At 35.3% G+C, this 17,500-nt stretch overlaps 1 protein-coding gene across 1 annotated transcript; it reads right to left on the reverse strand.

Annotated features, from left to right (window-relative positions):
* Positions 1–4,317: 4,317 nt before the first annotated feature.
* Positions 4,318–11,177, reverse strand: LOC112528041 (adenine phosphoribosyltransferase 4-like). Its single transcript, XM_025138930.1, has 6 exons — positions 11,049–11,177; positions 10,805–10,915; positions 5,261–5,353; positions 4,883–5,032; positions 4,748–4,806; positions 4,318–4,670 (listed from the first exon to the last, which is right to left on the reverse strand). The coding sequence occupies exons 1-6, from the start codon at positions 11,134–11,136 to the stop codon at positions 4,596–4,598; spliced, it is 576 nt and encodes a 191-aa protein (XP_024994698.1). The 5' UTR covers positions 11,137–11,177; the 3' UTR covers positions 4,318–4,595.
* Positions 11,178–17,500: the final 6,323 nt, after the last annotated feature.

Here is a 17,500-nt window from a genome sequence, read left to right on the forward strand (position 1 = left end):
CTGCTTGCTGTAGCATTGCTACAGCATTGGCTGCTGGAATTTGTGTCTGGATCTCACCTTAAGTCTTACACCCTTGCTTCTTTTATTTATTCTGTATTCTGTTTTAGATAACCTTAAAATCAGAGAAAAGTCTTCAAAATCGTCATCTGAAATCATCTCTTTCATTGGACTCTAATTTAACTTTGGCTACAATCTCTGTGGACGATAATCCGGTACTTGTACCACTTATTACTTGGAAAGGCGACGTTGGGCCATATTGTATACTTGCTTTTCGGCCCAATTTCATTAGTCTAGAGGTGTGAAATATAACCGACCAACTTACCCGGAGTTAACCTGTCACAACGAGTGTGACGTATCGAAACGTATTGAAATCGAGTGAATGAACAAACATAAGCAAAGTAAGAAAAACGTTGATCAAACAAGTAGTTGGAACAATCAAGACGACTCAAATAAAAAATATATAATCGATTACAAGTACCAACATATGTACATTTAGAGGCACAAATCATACTAAAATGCTACCGAACCATTAAACGTAATCTTTTTGGAGAAAACACATATTTGTACCAATACGATAGACTTAAATAATGTGATTAGGACAAGTCGTCCTTGCCATCTTATATACATAGAACAATCACGAGTGAACGGGATTACTTGATAATGGACAATTTGAATAAAGATGAGTTAAATGAAAGCTTACACGTTCATAAACATATTTAAACAAATCAAATAAACGAAAAGGTTTAGGAATCTGTATCTCAAACTTTACAAATGTTTACCAACCACCGAGTCCACTTCGTTATACCTAACCTAAAATAAACACCCAAACTTATTGTTATTCCTAATTGATACGTGAAATCAATTCATTTTAACGACTAATTAGAATAACTAAACTAAACCAAATCCTATAAATTTTCATATGCTAATATAGGGACCACAATAGTTGGCAAGAAAATCAGATTGCCTATAATCCCTAATGGCAACACCTACCATTAAAAAGCAAAATAAAGAAGAAAAAAACACCAAAAACGATATATATATATATATAGGGGCCTAATCAAATGAGAACTAATTAGTTTGTGGTAACTGTGAGAACCAATATTAACCACAAATCAATAGATAAATTAGGAAATTTATAATTTTGGCAATTTTGAATTAAAATTTTAATGCAATGATATTTTTGGTATTTTACAACTTTCCTCCATCCTCTCTTCTCTCTCCGGCCACCGTCCTCTGGTGATGCTATAATGGTATCACAATGCATCATATATGTGCTTGGGTATCACATTGATGTCGTTTGTGTGATCGATCGAAGATGTAACACAGTGGTATCACTATGCATCTTATATATGATTAGGTATCACAATGTATCTTTTGTTTAACAGAGTCAATATTTTTAGGTATCACAATGTATCTTTTGTTTAACAGAGTCAATATTTTTAGGTATCACCGGAGAACGGAGGCCGGAGAACGGTGGCCGGAGGCCGGAGAACGGTGGCCGGAGAGAGAAGAGAGGAGAGAAGAGAGTTTTAAAATACAAAAAATATCCTTGCATTAAGATTTTAATTCAAAATTACCAAATTTATAAATTTTCTAATTTATCTATTGATTTGTGGTTAATATTGGTTCTTACAGTTACCACAAACAACTCAGTTCTCCCTTGAATAGGCCCCTATATATATATATATATATATATATACATATACATTGTTAGAAATTTGCTTGGAATCCACTGAAAGTCGTATATTACTTTCAGATTGACGTATTTCGACAGTACAATCGAAATCTCAATCGGATAAAATTCAGTGGTTTACCGAACTGAGAATCCAAAATCGTTATGAATCTATGTGTACCTCCCAAGATCAAAATGACCAATTCAAAAATTGAAAATACGGAAACTGTCAAAAACAGTTTTTTGAACCCTAAACCAGGTTTAAAAAACCGGGCCAAAAACCGAGTTTAAAATTTAAAATTCGGATTTCTGATGCATTTTTCACATAGCAATATTACCTGAATAAAAAATTTCCAAGCTGACCCCAGCCAGTGGCTCTGCCCCTTGGACCCCGCCACTGGGGGCGCTTCCCCCGGACCCCAGTCGTTTAGAGGCGAATCAAAATAAACTCAAACAAGTGTACAATCCGTCCCTTTCAGACTTGTTCGATATTTATCATAATTACATTGGTCAACAAATTAATTCATTACACTTAAATGATATTAATGATATAAATCACCAACATACATATCCTTTTATGCCGACACCAAGAATTTTACACAAGAGAAATCGGGTTCCATTTGGGCAGCCCTCTTCCACGCAGATCAGCGGCCCCACTTTTGGAAAGTGCAAGTCTCTCGAACGGCCATTTACACATCAGTGATCGGTCGAGTCACTTTGGCCTGTTTTTCCGTCAATTTATACACTTGTTTTGCAATGACATGACAACAACTATATCTACTAACTTTAAGAAATAAATAGAATTAAATTCGAGCAGAATTTTGGGCTCCAGTGATGATTTTGACAAACCCCGAGCTGCTACCATTATTATTTAATTGAATCGGAATTTCGAGCCATCGAAACGACTCCGTTTCTACCCAAACAAACCCAAAATTCATATCTCAACTACCAATCGCATAACTTCGAGATTAGAAATGGGACTCACCTCAAGACGACGATGATTCAATGAAAACTTGCTTGCCTTTGCTATTGATTTCCCTCCTACGCTCTCAATCGATTTAACCCAATTGCTTGTGGTTTGTGGTTTTTGTCTAGCAATTAAGGAAGTTAGGGTTGTGTTTAGTCAAAAGAAACAAATCAAAACCGTGCTCCAAAATGAGGCCAAACAAATCCCATATGCAAATTTTCAACTGGGTTATGCAGAACTAGTCCCCCAAAAATGGTTTAATATAAAACTAACCTCAACTTATATTAAACTTTTTAAAATAAAAACGGACATGATCACCTGTTGAATCCATTTAGCAATATTCTCTTTCTTTCTCTTTTTTTAAGCTAAATATTACCATCCATCCATCCATCCATACATACATACATACATACATACATACACACACACACACACACACACACACACATATATATATATATATATATCTATCTCCCGGCGGGTACTACAGTGGTGACGAGTTGACGGGTTGAAAACCGTTCAACAAAATGACAAGGTATTGAAAAAATAACACAAAACAATTCTCATATCTACCTTCAGATCGACTTGTTCCTAATCATGTATGTGGTTGCAGCAAAACCCACATTCTCCTACCAACAGCCCTACGATGTAAATCTCCTGGTCCCTATGTGAAAGAGCAGATGGAGACGAAAAAAATATCAGTAAAAATCCTAAAGCTAAGAGATGAGTAGATTGAAAATTGAGAGATGAAAAAAAGAGAACAACATGATTTAAAATAGGGTGTAGCAGGAGATGAAGGGTTTAGAGTTAAAAAAAGAAAATAGAACGACAGAACTCAAAAGAAAAGGGTCTGGAATTACACCAATTGTTAGTGAAAAAGACGTCTAAATTGAGAAAAAAGAAAAAAAAATGAATTCTCAGACTTAGAAGAAGTTGTCACGTTATCAGTTTAGCATTTTGCTTAATATATAGATATTGATTAGATTCCTGATAAATACTTTTTGTGTTTATTGATGATAACATCATTCTAAAAAGACAATTATAACATAGAACTTGAACGTGGGATGGATTGTATTTTAATGTTAAAATCATAAAGTGATACATTGAAGGCACAAAATACCACAAAGTTAAAAGTACAATTTACTAAAACTTTGCAAGACAATGGAATTTCAAGTTTTAAAAAAATGACTTTGAGTTGTTCTACTTTTGGAAATTCGGAACCAAATTTTGGATGTTGTGTCTGAATTCTACTGGTTGATCGAAAATATTTATGTTTCGTAAATTTTCTTTACTGTCTCATAAAATTTCCTTTTCGTAACAAGGATCGAGAGTTTTACGCGATAAGTAAAGAAAACACCTCTTATCCGAGAAGCACTTACCAACAATCCGTTTGATGACTGACAATGTTAGATGACAAAATAAGTAAGAGTAATTTGTGTTGTCGTTAAACACTTATCCGATAAGTATTTGGTAAATGACTGATTTAAATATGTTAACCATATCTACCGATCTAGCAACAGACGATCAAAGTCACTATGGTGAGACGTAACCTATTTCGTAGTTTTTAACTATAAGCACCATCGATCTTTTGTAAACCACAATTACACAAAAATGATTGATGACACTAAAATAAAAACAAAATAGAAGTCGTTGATTTAGTTATTACAGAACTACAACACACGCATAAATCACCAAATACCGACCAATGATGGTTCTTTGCGATATCGATTTGGTGATTTCTGCGAGTATCAGAAGTCAGGAACATAACCAAAGGAAGCTGCCTGCATTTACCAATGAAAACAACACTTTTCCATCCTAACATTCAGTTTTCCTACCATAAAAGTTCAATTTTTTATCATCAAAAACTTACTACTTAAACGGTCTTCTGATGAGATATGTCGCGAATATTACCCCTCTAATGTACACTTCTCCCACAATGCAACATGAACCATATCATCATGATCCTGCCTCAAACTGTGACTCCACGAGTACGTACAACGGCTTCCCCTGCAATCTTAATCGCTCACGGCCCTACAAAATTCAAAAATCAAAAAGATTTTGAACCTGATAAGAAACTTAAATGAGATTATTGTTTGGAGAAGGTATACCTTTAAGTCCGGTACTTCAATTACACAAGCACACTCAACAACTACAGCACCAGCACGCTCTGAGAAACAAGTCGGTCGTTTTCAGTACAAAGAACAAGAGATGGTTCATAATTGAAGTTCTAAAGTAAAATGTACCAAGCAAGTTCATTGCAGCACAAAGGGTGCCACCGGTAGCCACCAAATCATCAACCACAAGAGCTCGCTCTCCAGGTTCAACTGCACCCACATGCATTTCAAGGCAATCCGTCCCATACTCCAAAACGTACTTCTCTGATATGACTTCGCCTGTAGATATCAATATTTAACCATTAATGTCGATGCAATCACTTGGTTTTACATGTTCTTTTGATCTAGAACAATCAAAGAGAAATGCAAAACAATGCAGGCATCCACAGGGCAAATTCAGTATATAATAACCCCATTCTTTTACATGAATGCACCCATAAGAATAAAAAGGGAAAATGGACAAGAAAAACTTAAGGAAAGATGGATTGAAAGAAAGATTGGATGTACCAGGCAACTTTTTCGGCTTCCTTAATGGGACAAACTTTGCTCCTATAGCCAGTGCAATTGCAGGACCAAACATAAAACCCCGAGCCTCGATACCTGAAAATATAGAAGCATTCTAACTATAAGCATACGCTGCAAAATGTTTCAATCTAGTTTCATGAAGGCATGTGTTCGCAGAACAGCACTAGTATATCATTTAAGACAAGTTTCTCATAAGGTAGTTCATGTTGTATCGGGATAAAAACTGAGCACACATGCCAAAATAAACTTTTTATGATACCATTATCATCGCTTAAGTATGTTTTTATCACATATTTTGATCAAAGTGGCAAACTTCCTCCATTAGTGGAAGCTGAAGCACACAACTTTTCCTTGTAAGCAAAGAGGTTGATTCTTTGCTCTGGCTCTGCAGGTCAAAAGAAAAGGATGAACATCCAAATAAGTATGCCAAGTTTCACAACCACTAAAAGCCAAGACTTGCCTTTTAGCTACGCCAAACAGACAACACCATTATTCAAACATGAGACCAAGATTAACGCTGTGTTCTCTAGTCTTCTTTTACAAAGGAAAGGGAAAGAAACGAGGGGGAAAGAAAAAATCTTGTGTTCTTGAGCTTTTTGAGGAGGGAAAAGAAAGGAAAGGAAAAGGAAGGAAAATAATGTTGATTTTCCTCCTAAATGTGAAGGAAAGGAAAGGAAAATAAAGTAAAGAATTTATAACAATTAAAAAAATTTATAAAAATTACACATCCACCCATCAATTACAATCCAATATAAAATAAATAAGGGTATATTTGGGTAAAATGGCATCTTTCCTTTCCTTTCCTTTCTCGCTCAATAACATGAAAATTCATTACCGTTCCCTCCCTTACCTTCCTCTCTTTTCACTCTCAAGAACACAAATAAAAAAAATTCTTTCTTTTCTTTTCTTCCTTCCCTAATTCGAGAATAGGGGTGTACGCGGGTTGGGTTGGGCGGTTTTTGAGATGTTTTACAACCCAACCCAATTATGGCGGTTTGGAAAATCTCAACCCAACCCATTCAAAAGTATAACCCAACCCAACCCTTGAGGGTTAGGTTGGGTTGGGTTGGGTTGGGTTGGGTTGGCGGGTTACTAAAATTCATAAAGTTGGCAAATGAAATATGATAAATAACACTAAAAATATACCCAACAAAGTTGTTAAACATATTCTTTGTCCAACCTTTGTCAACTCTTTCTTCAATTTAGTTCTCTCATCGCAAAACAACCACTAAACATTTCTAGCAACAGTCACTCTACTAGGAACACTAAATTTTGGTTGCAACTCATGACAAGTTCTCTAAATCCTTCATCCTCTACAACACTAAAGGGTTGTTCATCCTTAAGCACAAACCTAGTCATGACTTTGCGACATCTCTCTTTATTAAATGACACCTCATTTTCATTGATAGTAGGAAAGCTAAGCAATTTTTGTTATTTATCGTTAATGCTATCCAAATACTTCTTACCTTGGTTTCTTAAGTGATTCCACAAAGAAGTTGTGCCAATTTTCTTGTTATGGTAAGCATAGTCTTTTCCACAATAATTACAGACATATCTAAAGTCCTTTTTTGAAAAGTGATCCTAAACGTTTGAAGTTCTACCACCCCTTTTCTTAGACGAGTTTGGTTCATCTTTATCTTCGATACATGTATTTAATTTTTGGGTTGTACATTAGACTAAAAAATATACATATTTTTGGGATGTAAATTATAACTTTGTAAATATATATATATATACACACACATAATTTTATAAAAATAATATATATTAGCGGCGGGTTGGCGGTTTGGGTTGGGTTGAGTTATGCTAATCCAATTTCAACCCTCCTAATTAGCGGTTTGGCGGGTTGGCGGATTGGGTTTAATTGGGTTGTTAGCGGGTTGGGTTGGGTGGGTTTTGCGGGTTGACGGTTTTTTGTACACTCCTATTCGAGAACACAACGTAAGCATAATAAGCTCTCACCATTACAGTAAAGCAAATGCAACTATAAAGAAGTTGGATGGTACAAGCTGAAGATGTAAGATTGGAATAGAGATGTGCTACTAAGTGTATTCCCTTGTGATTTTGAGTTCAAGCATGTTGATGATTGGGATGTTGACTTCTTCTGCCCTGTTTGACTTTTAGTTGAACATCAAGTTTGGGAATTGTAGTAAACTAGCATTAAACAAGTGGTATCGGAGCCCTATTGGTTTTGATTTTATAGACACATTTGGGTTTCTTATTCGATTTTCATCATTATGGCATCTATGAGATATGAAATAAATATGTTGGATAGGAATACAAGATTTTTATTGTGGCAAGTGGAAATGAGAGACGTTATAAGTCAGATGGATTTGCATTTTTTTATTAACGTGGATATCTAACCCGCTATGCGAGCCGACTAATCCCAGGGCAACCACCCGCTTCGCGGGTAGCCTGAGTCACCGCATTTGAACCTCCGTGGCCACATGGGGATTTTTATTCCTCCTTGGATTCGAACCTGGGACCTCCAGGCACTTTTGACCTTTGGAGCCCAAGCTCAAACCAATAGGGCACCACCCTTGTGGTTTGGATTTGCATCTAGTATTGTTGCCTGGGTACTTGGTTTCAAGAGGAGAAGGAATCGAAAGACTTGAACGCATCAACTCAAATCTGTTTGCATCTATCCAATGACATTTTACAGAATGTTTTGAAGAAGGAAACAACGAGATTATGGTTGAAATTGAGCAACTATTGATGATATGCTTAATGAAGGCAGTTCTGTGACCGAAGGTCTTTCCTATGGCTAAGTTTGATTTATTTTCAACCTTGGTTAGTGTTTGTTGTTTGAGATAGCCTGTGTGGGTTCAGTGGATGAGTTTAGTATTTATTGGATAATTTTTAGAAGTATATACGTTGGCTAGTTTGATGATGACGATTTTGTAGAGCTTTGTTCTTGAAATATGTTATGTGGATTTGGAGTCAAGGTGAAGATTGTTAAATAAGATTCTGTATCATGCTTCTAGTGAATTAAATTATACACACGAGTTGTAACTCGCCATCACCGGTACAGAGGAAAATGTTACGGAACAAAAACTGCAAGTTACATGCTAGTTTGTCACAACTTGGAAGTTGCTCGCAATTTTTTCTATGCGACTCACATGCAGCAAAGGTTTTGGAACCGGGCGAGATGCAAATGCAACTTGAAGTCACATTCAAGACATTTCAAGTTTCATTGCCATTTCTATGTGACATTGTTAGTTGCTCTCCATATACACTCTTCTAAATACCCCATAGGCGAAACACGGGTATTCCCTTGTGATTTCTCCATTGTTTCTCCATTCCAAACATGTTCTCTTGATGGCCTCCTCCACCTGTGGTTTCTTCCTGTTTTAGGTTTCTAAATAAACTTGGTGTTGCTCATAACCCTATGGTTTATTATATTGCTGAATGTTTATTCTTTATTGATTGCCATGAATTATTGATTTAGGATCCGGTTTATATTCCACATTAGAAACATTTGAGTTCAAATATGTTGTCCGTTTTTGGGATGTTGACTTTTTCAGCCTGTTTTGACTTTTATTAGACAATGCAGCTTAGAATTGTTGTCAACTAGCACTAAATTAATAAGTAACATTAACGAAATGTAACTGGAATGGAGAACACATATTCTTACTTGCCATAAACTTGAAACTGAAAGCTTATATGGTAGCATGCATACTTATTCACAATAGTTAACTCTAACTTGGATATTCCCAATCATTTCCAGGTGAATTTCTTGTCATCCTCCCTGGAATTCTTATCTTTATTATATATAACAGAAGATACTAGAAAGATATGTTATTATTAGGACTCCAAAATGGCACAGAACTCTTGCAGCAAAAAACAGAATTTCACCAGCCAAAAAGACAGACTTTACTTGGCTACAGACAGGAAGCATCTTAAACCAAATAAACAAGAGTCAGCATACTCCACTATCAACACAAATATCAGATTAAAGTTGTATAAATCAAATTCAAATATAATAAAAAAAAACATCAGTCCATGGCGCAAGATCTAAATGTTATGCAATGCAATCAAGGTTATAAAATCTGTTTAGCTTTTTAGATAAATTCAGGGATGAGCATTTGAATACCATAGTCCAGTTTCAGTTTCAAATGGAACCATAACATAAACCATATCAATCTCTAATTTTCTTCTTTCTGTAAAAACCAGGGATCCAAACTTTTCATGTTACAAAGTACAGGGTAGCAGAATGCCAATGTTATAAAACTAAACAGGTTAGAAGAATAAAGGATCTATTTTGTTACAAATGCTGAGCAATCTCAAAAGAGAAGGCACAAAAAGGGTACCCACTTGATTACATTAGACTCTCCACCTTCTACAAATGATCTAGCCCAACAATATTTGATTATTAGAAAATGGCAGATCAATGCAATCATTAACCATAAAGAAAGTGTAAGCGTGTGGAGTGAGGTCATGAAGATAAGACAAAAAAGATATGTATATAGACATCGAAAAGTTACAAAAATTAAGGCTCAAATTCAAAAGCAACTCATTCAAACAGTAATATATGCTATAAAATCCAGATTGCAATGAAATGAAACCAAACCCAATTAAAAAGGGTATGTCCTCTTCTTGCGAAATCCATAATTACTAGGGCGGGTCCCAGCAACTTTTCTCCAACAACAACAACCGCCATTATCCCACCCCAAATTTGGATCTCGAAAGAGATAGCACATGCTTTAGTAAGCAAAGGCCACTTTTAGCCGCTCATACTCATTCGTAGCTAGTGATCGCTGACCCCTCCATCCCCCATTTTCCACTACCTATCAACCACTACTAGTTGATAATAAATACTCAGCTTCACTCCAAACAAAAGCAAATTCATATGAAGTCAATTCAAGAGTGTTGTAGCTCACGAATATTAACAAGACCACCCGCAAACCTGTCTAACAACAAAAAGGATATATTTTTACTGAAATTTTTGATCTATTTCCTATCAAAATAATCACGGAGGGAAGGAAAGACTCGAGCTTCTAACACATAGGCAAGGATTGGCACCACTGGGACATCACTTTCCGCAATGTCAGGTAAGATTTCAATGATTGATAGATATACCAAAAATAAAGCCATTGAAACAGTACTACCACATAACCATAACGGTATCCTGTCTTTTTATTTTCTTCTCCTAAAAATCGAAACATTTGATCAAACATATGGTATAAGAACAATTTTACCGCAGTCTTTATAATGATAGCAAAATTACTTGAACATTTATTGACCAAAATAAATAAAATTAAGCATTTACAAGGATGACAGTGAGCAAAATAGTCAACGAAGTTTGAAATTTTGCAAAAGGGAAAGGGAAATATTGAAATTTTCGGGTGACAAAACGATATAAAGTTAGTGCAATTTCATGGGGCAAGGGAGTATTACTTTAACTTGTAAAACTCAAAATTGGACCCTATATCTCAAAAAGTAATTGGGGGAAAGGTGACGTTTAATGAGTAGTTAGCCAAATTGCGATCGACTTTGTAAAACCTCAAAGAATTTAAAAAAAAATACCTGCAACTACAGAAATGTTCTTCTGTTTGTAACGCTCAACGAACAAATCAATGGTGTCCTTGAAGGCCTTTGGATCAAGCAACAATGTAGTGATGTCTAGAAACAGTATCCCTGTTATTCACACAATCTATTCACCATCATTATTCATCAATGCAAGAGAGATTATGTTTATAATTTTCACTCATATATATCCACTGATAGTGGATGAATTTCTTACGGGGAAAAAAAAGAGATGTGAGTGTACCTGGTTTGGGGAAGTCGGGGACGACGCGGAGGGTGGACTTGATGGCATCAATACGATCGGCGCAACCGTCATTTTCGCCGGCGGACATCTTTCAGACAGAAATAGTGTGTTTGAGTGTGGACGAATTAGCAGTTGAAGAAAATTAAATGACGGAGTTATGATGGAGGGGGAAATTGGGAGGGAAACTTGGTGTATTTATAGGCCTACTCTGCAAGATCAATACATTAAATGACAAAACAGTCCTTCAACTTTTATAAATGACTTTTCATCTCACTTAACTTTTCACAAGTTGAAAGTCCATTCAAACTATTGCATACATACATCATAACGATATGAGTTAATGTAAGAAGTGCAAAAAGAAATTTAGACTTTTGATCAGTTTAAATTTTAAACTAATTCATAAATTGCGTTTTATACGTGTCACTAAAATTTATATAATAATCAGTAATTATTGTCGATAGTTTAATTAATTGTTTGAGATAGGGGTAGGAAGAATAGAAAATAGAGTTTTAATGCAAGTGATGAATGCTAAAACAAAAGTAATTGTAGTTTCTGTTGTTTTATGTTAATAACATCCCATTTTTCTTCTATAAAATCTACCTTCAAGATTCGCAAGAGCTAAAATGCATTGACTAAATGCTAAATTCTTTTTTTTTTTTCTTTACCTTTTGGTTTTTCATGTTAAAAAACATATAATTAGAATTATGAAAAAATGTTCATTGATCAACTTTATAAGCTAATGATCAAATGGTATAAAGTTGTACGGTGTCAATTTTGTGATCTTTGAGAAATCTCGTGACGTTTATGAATGTTCAGATTGTCATTTTGTAGATCTAATCCAAGGGTTGAGAATTGGTGTTACGGGTCTCACGAAAAACCCTTGGTCTCACATGATACCAAATCTATATATTGTGATTATACGACATATATACTTTGTATCATAAATGTTTACACTTTATACGATTAGCAAATATAGATATGAAAGATGACAGAGGACAAAATTGAAAGGTTACCAAAAAAGTAAGAATCTTGATGGTTAAAGCAAAGAGGTAATTTTAGAAAGGGGTTGCTAATTAAGGTTGAAAGATAACATGCCCATCTCTATCTCTATCTTCATTATCATTTGTTGCTTTCGTATCTCCATATAAATATTTTGTGGGCTAACTCACTTCACACATTCCCTTTTGGCATTTCTTTCATCAATATTCATGCAACAAATATATCTTTCAATTAAGTAAATGATAATGAATGCTACAAAGAATCCATGCCTAACTTCTTGCATACTTACAACCAATTAAATCAATTATAATACATGATTTTGACTGTTATGGTATAGTTTTATACTGCATTATTGAAAAGCATATACGTCACTGTTTTTTCTTTATAGTTTTATAATGATTTACGTAACATCACCGAATGAAATTGAATCTTGATACCGAGTTATATGGGTGGGAAAAAAGTATGAATTAGGTATATTACTTTTAACTGTTTAGTTAAGATGTTTTTTATTTTATTTATTTGAACTCTTAAGATTTAGTGGGTCCTTTTATATAATATGTGACACCACAACAAAATCAAATTCATAGGACGTCAACAGTGTATAAATGTCATAATTATAAGTTAGTTATATAGAGTTTAAGTTTATAGGATTAAACAGTAAAACGTCTCATTAATGTAAAGGTGTTGTAATAAAATTCATACGGTATTTTTGGACGTCTTTACAAGTTCTTAGAATATTTTAAAAATAAAGATCGTATTAGCTATTTCATATGACACTTTTGAAAAGTGTTCTATAAATACATTTTTTATAGGACACTTGTTTTGGTAATATATTTTTTTGAAATAGTGTTCTATAAAATAGTCAAAATGACGCTTTATCAGAATATCCAAGAAAAAAATTAAGACACTGAAAAGTGCCTTATAAACTTATTACAACTCTTTAGATATGATACGTTATGGTTTTGTCCTATGAATTTTAAGTCATATAAAACGGTTTAATGTATTAGTACATTTATATATTGTTGGCACGCTATAAACCCTATTTTGTTTTAATGTGACTTACCATGATAGAAATAGAAATATACGTTACATTTATCTTAGAAATCAATTAAAGATGTTGAGAGGAGTGTACAATGTCCTTTGGGTGCTTTGTTTTCAACATGAAATATTAGTTCAAAAGATAACATGTGACACCTGGTCCACCTCAACTTATGTATAAATTATAAACTCTTTTATAAATTTAAAACTGTAAGTTATCAATAACTTTTTATTATGACTGTAAGTTGATTTGAAGGTTATTAGATTAGTTTGCTATTTTATTAAACTAGTTTAGTATTTTAAGTTGGGGACATTACAAATGATATCATACCGGTAAGTCGGTAACCCCTTAATGTGTTGTTTTAGACTCATGCATTTAATAGCCAAGAATTTAAGTAAAAAAGATTATAACATTCCATGTCAAATCAATTATGAGCCGCTTATAAGTCATTAATTGTGTTCAGTAATAACTTCTCGACATAATTTTAAATTGAATTTAAAGTCTTAGTTTGTGTTTAGGAATTTGTTGTGCTCGCACTAAATAGTACTCCATGTTGAGGAATTTGATTTTGTGGTTATATTATACTTGGATAAGTTTCTTTTTCGTGTATTGGAAAGACACTTTTCAAATACTATATTTCGCCCATATGATAACTTGGGTTTTCACGAAATTAGTACTGAGATAATCTAGAAGCTACATACACGAAATAAGATGATGATTTCGTATACATATATATTCGTCGGATCATGTTTTATATGAGAGATCAACGGTTATAGACGGTTAAGAACAATTATAATTAGGGTGCTCAACACCCGGCCAACTCGATCAACCTAACCCGAAAAAATCAAAAAAAACCCCGAGGTAACTCGAAGCATGATTGATCATGAAATTGGCCAACCCGCCTCTATTGGGTCGGTATTGGGCCAGGCCCAAGGGAACCCGACCCAACCCGATAACCTGTGCGTGTATAAGTGTCTTCCATCTCATTTAGCGCATAGCAGCTGCCTCTGCTTTCCTTCCCGACTCGGCAACTCCTTTGTCCTGTCTTCCATCTCATTTAGCGCACAACAACTAGCACTCCAGGCCTCCAGGACGTATCTCATTACGGTATCAATTCCTTGCCAGGTATTGATTTTGACCTAGGTGTCGATTCCTTTCCACGTATTTTGACCTATATGACGATTTCTTCTTGTTAACAAATTACTACCAGGTATCGATTTGACCTAGATGTCGATTTCTTCTTGTTAACATATTACTACCAGGTATCGATTCCTTGCCACGTATTTTGACTTAGATATCAATTTCTTCTTGTTAACAGATTACTACCAGGTATCTATTCCTTTCTAACTTAAGAACTGTTTATTGAGAAATGTTCTTGTTAACAGATTTCTTCTTGTTTATTGAGAACTGTTCTTGGTAACAGATTACACCAACCCCAACCTCCGGTCTTAAACAAAACCAAATTTACCTTTTGTAATTTAGACAAAAGAGACTCATTTAGTTGGGACTAAGGGAGTACCAAGTAGCTTCAAATTCTAAGAGGCTGTTTGGTTTGCGGAATTCGAAGGAATTCGATGGAATTGGAATGACAAATTCCTTTGATCAAATTCCAATTCCTTTGTTTGGTTCATTTCTTGAATGGATGGAATCCTTCAAATTCCATTGAATTCCACAAGTTAATGAATTCATCATTCCTTGGCATAATGGAAGGAATTGAATTCCATCGCCATCCACCACGATCATGCTACTATTGTTCATGATGCCCCACCCTTAACCCCCACCACTGATGTCGCTGCCACCCACCTTACCCCACCCTAACCACTATGCCGCTACTGTTGTCATTACACCCACCCACCCTCCGGTCACTCACTACACATCCCTACTACGACTATGCTACAAACATTAGTGTCACACCCCTAACCTAACCCCCACCACCACAACATTATTGTCGTCGTCACAACTGCCACTCACCCTACCGCACCCTACCCTAACCACCACTAGCCACTATGTCGCTACTGTCGTCATCATACCCACCCACTCCCAATCATCCTGACCATCATCCCACCACTATCATCGTCACAACTGTCACTGATCCCCACCTCCCCGCCCTTGCCCCCTTAACCTAACCCTCCACCCCTACACTACTATTGTCGCCATCACAACCGCCATTCACCCGCACCCCACCCTACCCCAACCCACCACTAAACACCATGCACTATTATTGTCGTCATACCCACCCACTCCCTGGCCCCAGCCTCCCGACCACTATCCCACCACTAGCATCATCACAACTACCACCCCGCCACCTACCCTTACCCACCCCACCGTCCTGCCTTGCCCCCACCCTACCTTACCCTACTCTAACCCATCACTAACCACCATCCTACCAATGTAGTCATCACAACTATCACACTGCCACCTATTGCCCCACTCTAGCTTCAAACCCACTGCCTCGCCCCACCCCTGCCTTCCCGCAACAATCCCCACCTATGGAGCAGGGTAGGGCAGAAGTGGTGGGGGAAGGGCGGGTGATAGTTGTGACGACGATATTAGTGACATGGTGGCTGGTAGGGTGTGTGGCGGGGAGATGGATGGATAGTCTATACAAAGATGATTGTTCCAATTCTATTGAGAGATTTCATTCCAATTCCTACCAACCAAATACATGGTCAAATTCCATCAAATTTCATTCCAATTCCTTCAAAGTCAAATTCCTTTGATGGATTCCAACTCCATCAAATTCCATTCTGTGAACCAAACACCCCCTAAGTTTTTGATGTTATATTTTTGACATTCTTTGCTTATGTTAAAGTCAATCTATTGTTTTGATAGTTTGGATCTTCATGTATTTTCACATAATCGTGTTTTATGTTAATTGTGGATGTTCGAACCGATTTACATGCACGTTGATTAAACCCAGGGGCCTTAGATAACAACCAGGAAAATATTTCATAACTAGAGTTGATCATTTGCAGGTTTGGGTCGGATATGGGCCGGACTTAACCTATTTTTTTGTCCAACGGGCCTAATATGGTAAAACCATATCCGTTTTTACGGGCTTGAAAACTTACTCATACCCGTCCTATAAACGCGCCGGGCTTGCCCACGGGCTAACGGACTTAGAAATCTTGTTATATTTTTATGAAAACAAAACTTGTATAAAATCATAAATTATGTAAAATAATTCAAAATACATAACAATTTCCAACTTAAAATTTGACATAAATACGTAATAATAAACGTACTTTAGAAATAAATTGTTTCGTTAAATATGAAGTATCGATAAAGAAAATGACTAAGTGAGATAATAAGGAATTGATTAATTGAGGTAATTGTATTTTCAAATTTAAGATTTTAAAAGAATGTTATTTTCGTGAGTCATAATTAAGTAGGAATTGATAAGTATTATGAATTTTCAATTTTAATTATAAAAATTAATTATTATAAAAATGTTAACGAGCTTGGCAGGCCTGCCCAATTATTCTTTTCCATTGCACATATCCGCACATTAATTTTAAAGTCAGTCCAGGTTTGTCCATTTCTTTGAGAATGGTAATCCAAGCCCTTTTTTAGCGAGCCGGACATGACGGGTCTAGCGGGTCATCCCGCTCGTGAACAACTTTAGTCACAAACACGGTGGGGGAGAGCGATTTTTAAGTAGAAGATTACCTTTAGATTTTGTCTTGCCAAATAAGTCTAAATAAACATCTTTTCTATATGAATCTTTAAAGTGATTTTCATATATCTTGAATTGTTTAACTAAATATATGTACTAATAAAATCGTATGTTCTTTTTAAAAAGAAACATAATACACACATTGGAATCGAAGAGCCAAAAGATACCGCACATGGTACGAACAAAAGCATAACTTCATGTACAACCCATAGACACATCAACTAATGTGATTTTGAGGTTTATATGTACATGACTTTTTAAATTTCTTTGTTAGACCATACGATCTTTTACTAATGTATTATTTATTTTCTTAAATTATATATAGCAGTTATTATCACATGCTAGTGCATAAGTGAGAGCCCAGATCATAACTGCAATCAGTAAAGATATTATCATAGACGAGACAAGGGAAGATACATCACTACTAAACAAATGTTTAAACTCTCGAGACAAAATAATAAGATGCTACACAAATTTATATGTTTGATTTGATAATTTTTATAGGATTTAAAAGTATTAACATTTATCTGTAAAAGAAATGATATAATATCCTTCATACATTCCCTTTGGTCATTGGGCCATCTTCACAAGTGATGTTTCAAATGATTTCTTGCACAATAAATGCTTTTAAGTAAGTTAATAATGATTAAAATTGGTTGATAATTTTCTCAAAAGAATTTTCATGGAGTGCCATATGTAGGAATAAACAATATGGGCCCGACTTGATAAATTTGGTAT

Source organism: Cynara cardunculus (assembly GCF_001531365.2).
Source record: "Cynara cardunculus var. scolymus isolate 2C chromosome LG 15, CcrdV1, whole genome shotgun sequence".
Taxonomy (NCBI): Eukaryota; Viridiplantae; Streptophyta; class Magnoliopsida; order Asterales; family Asteraceae; genus Cynara; species Cynara cardunculus.

Coding starts and splice junctions, on each gene's coding strand:
- LOC112528041 (XM_025138930.1), bottom strand. CDS start 11,136: ATGTCCGCCGGCGAAAATGACGGTTGCGCCGATCGTATTGATGCCATC. Junction 5,033..5,260: donor GAAGCCGAAAAAGTTGCCTG/GTACATCCAATC, acceptor TGATATCTACAG/GCGAAGTCATATCAGAGAAG. Junction 4,807..4,882: donor TGCTGCAATGAACTTGCTTG/GTACATTTTACT, acceptor CTTGTTTCTCAG/AGCGTGCTGGTGCTGTAGTT.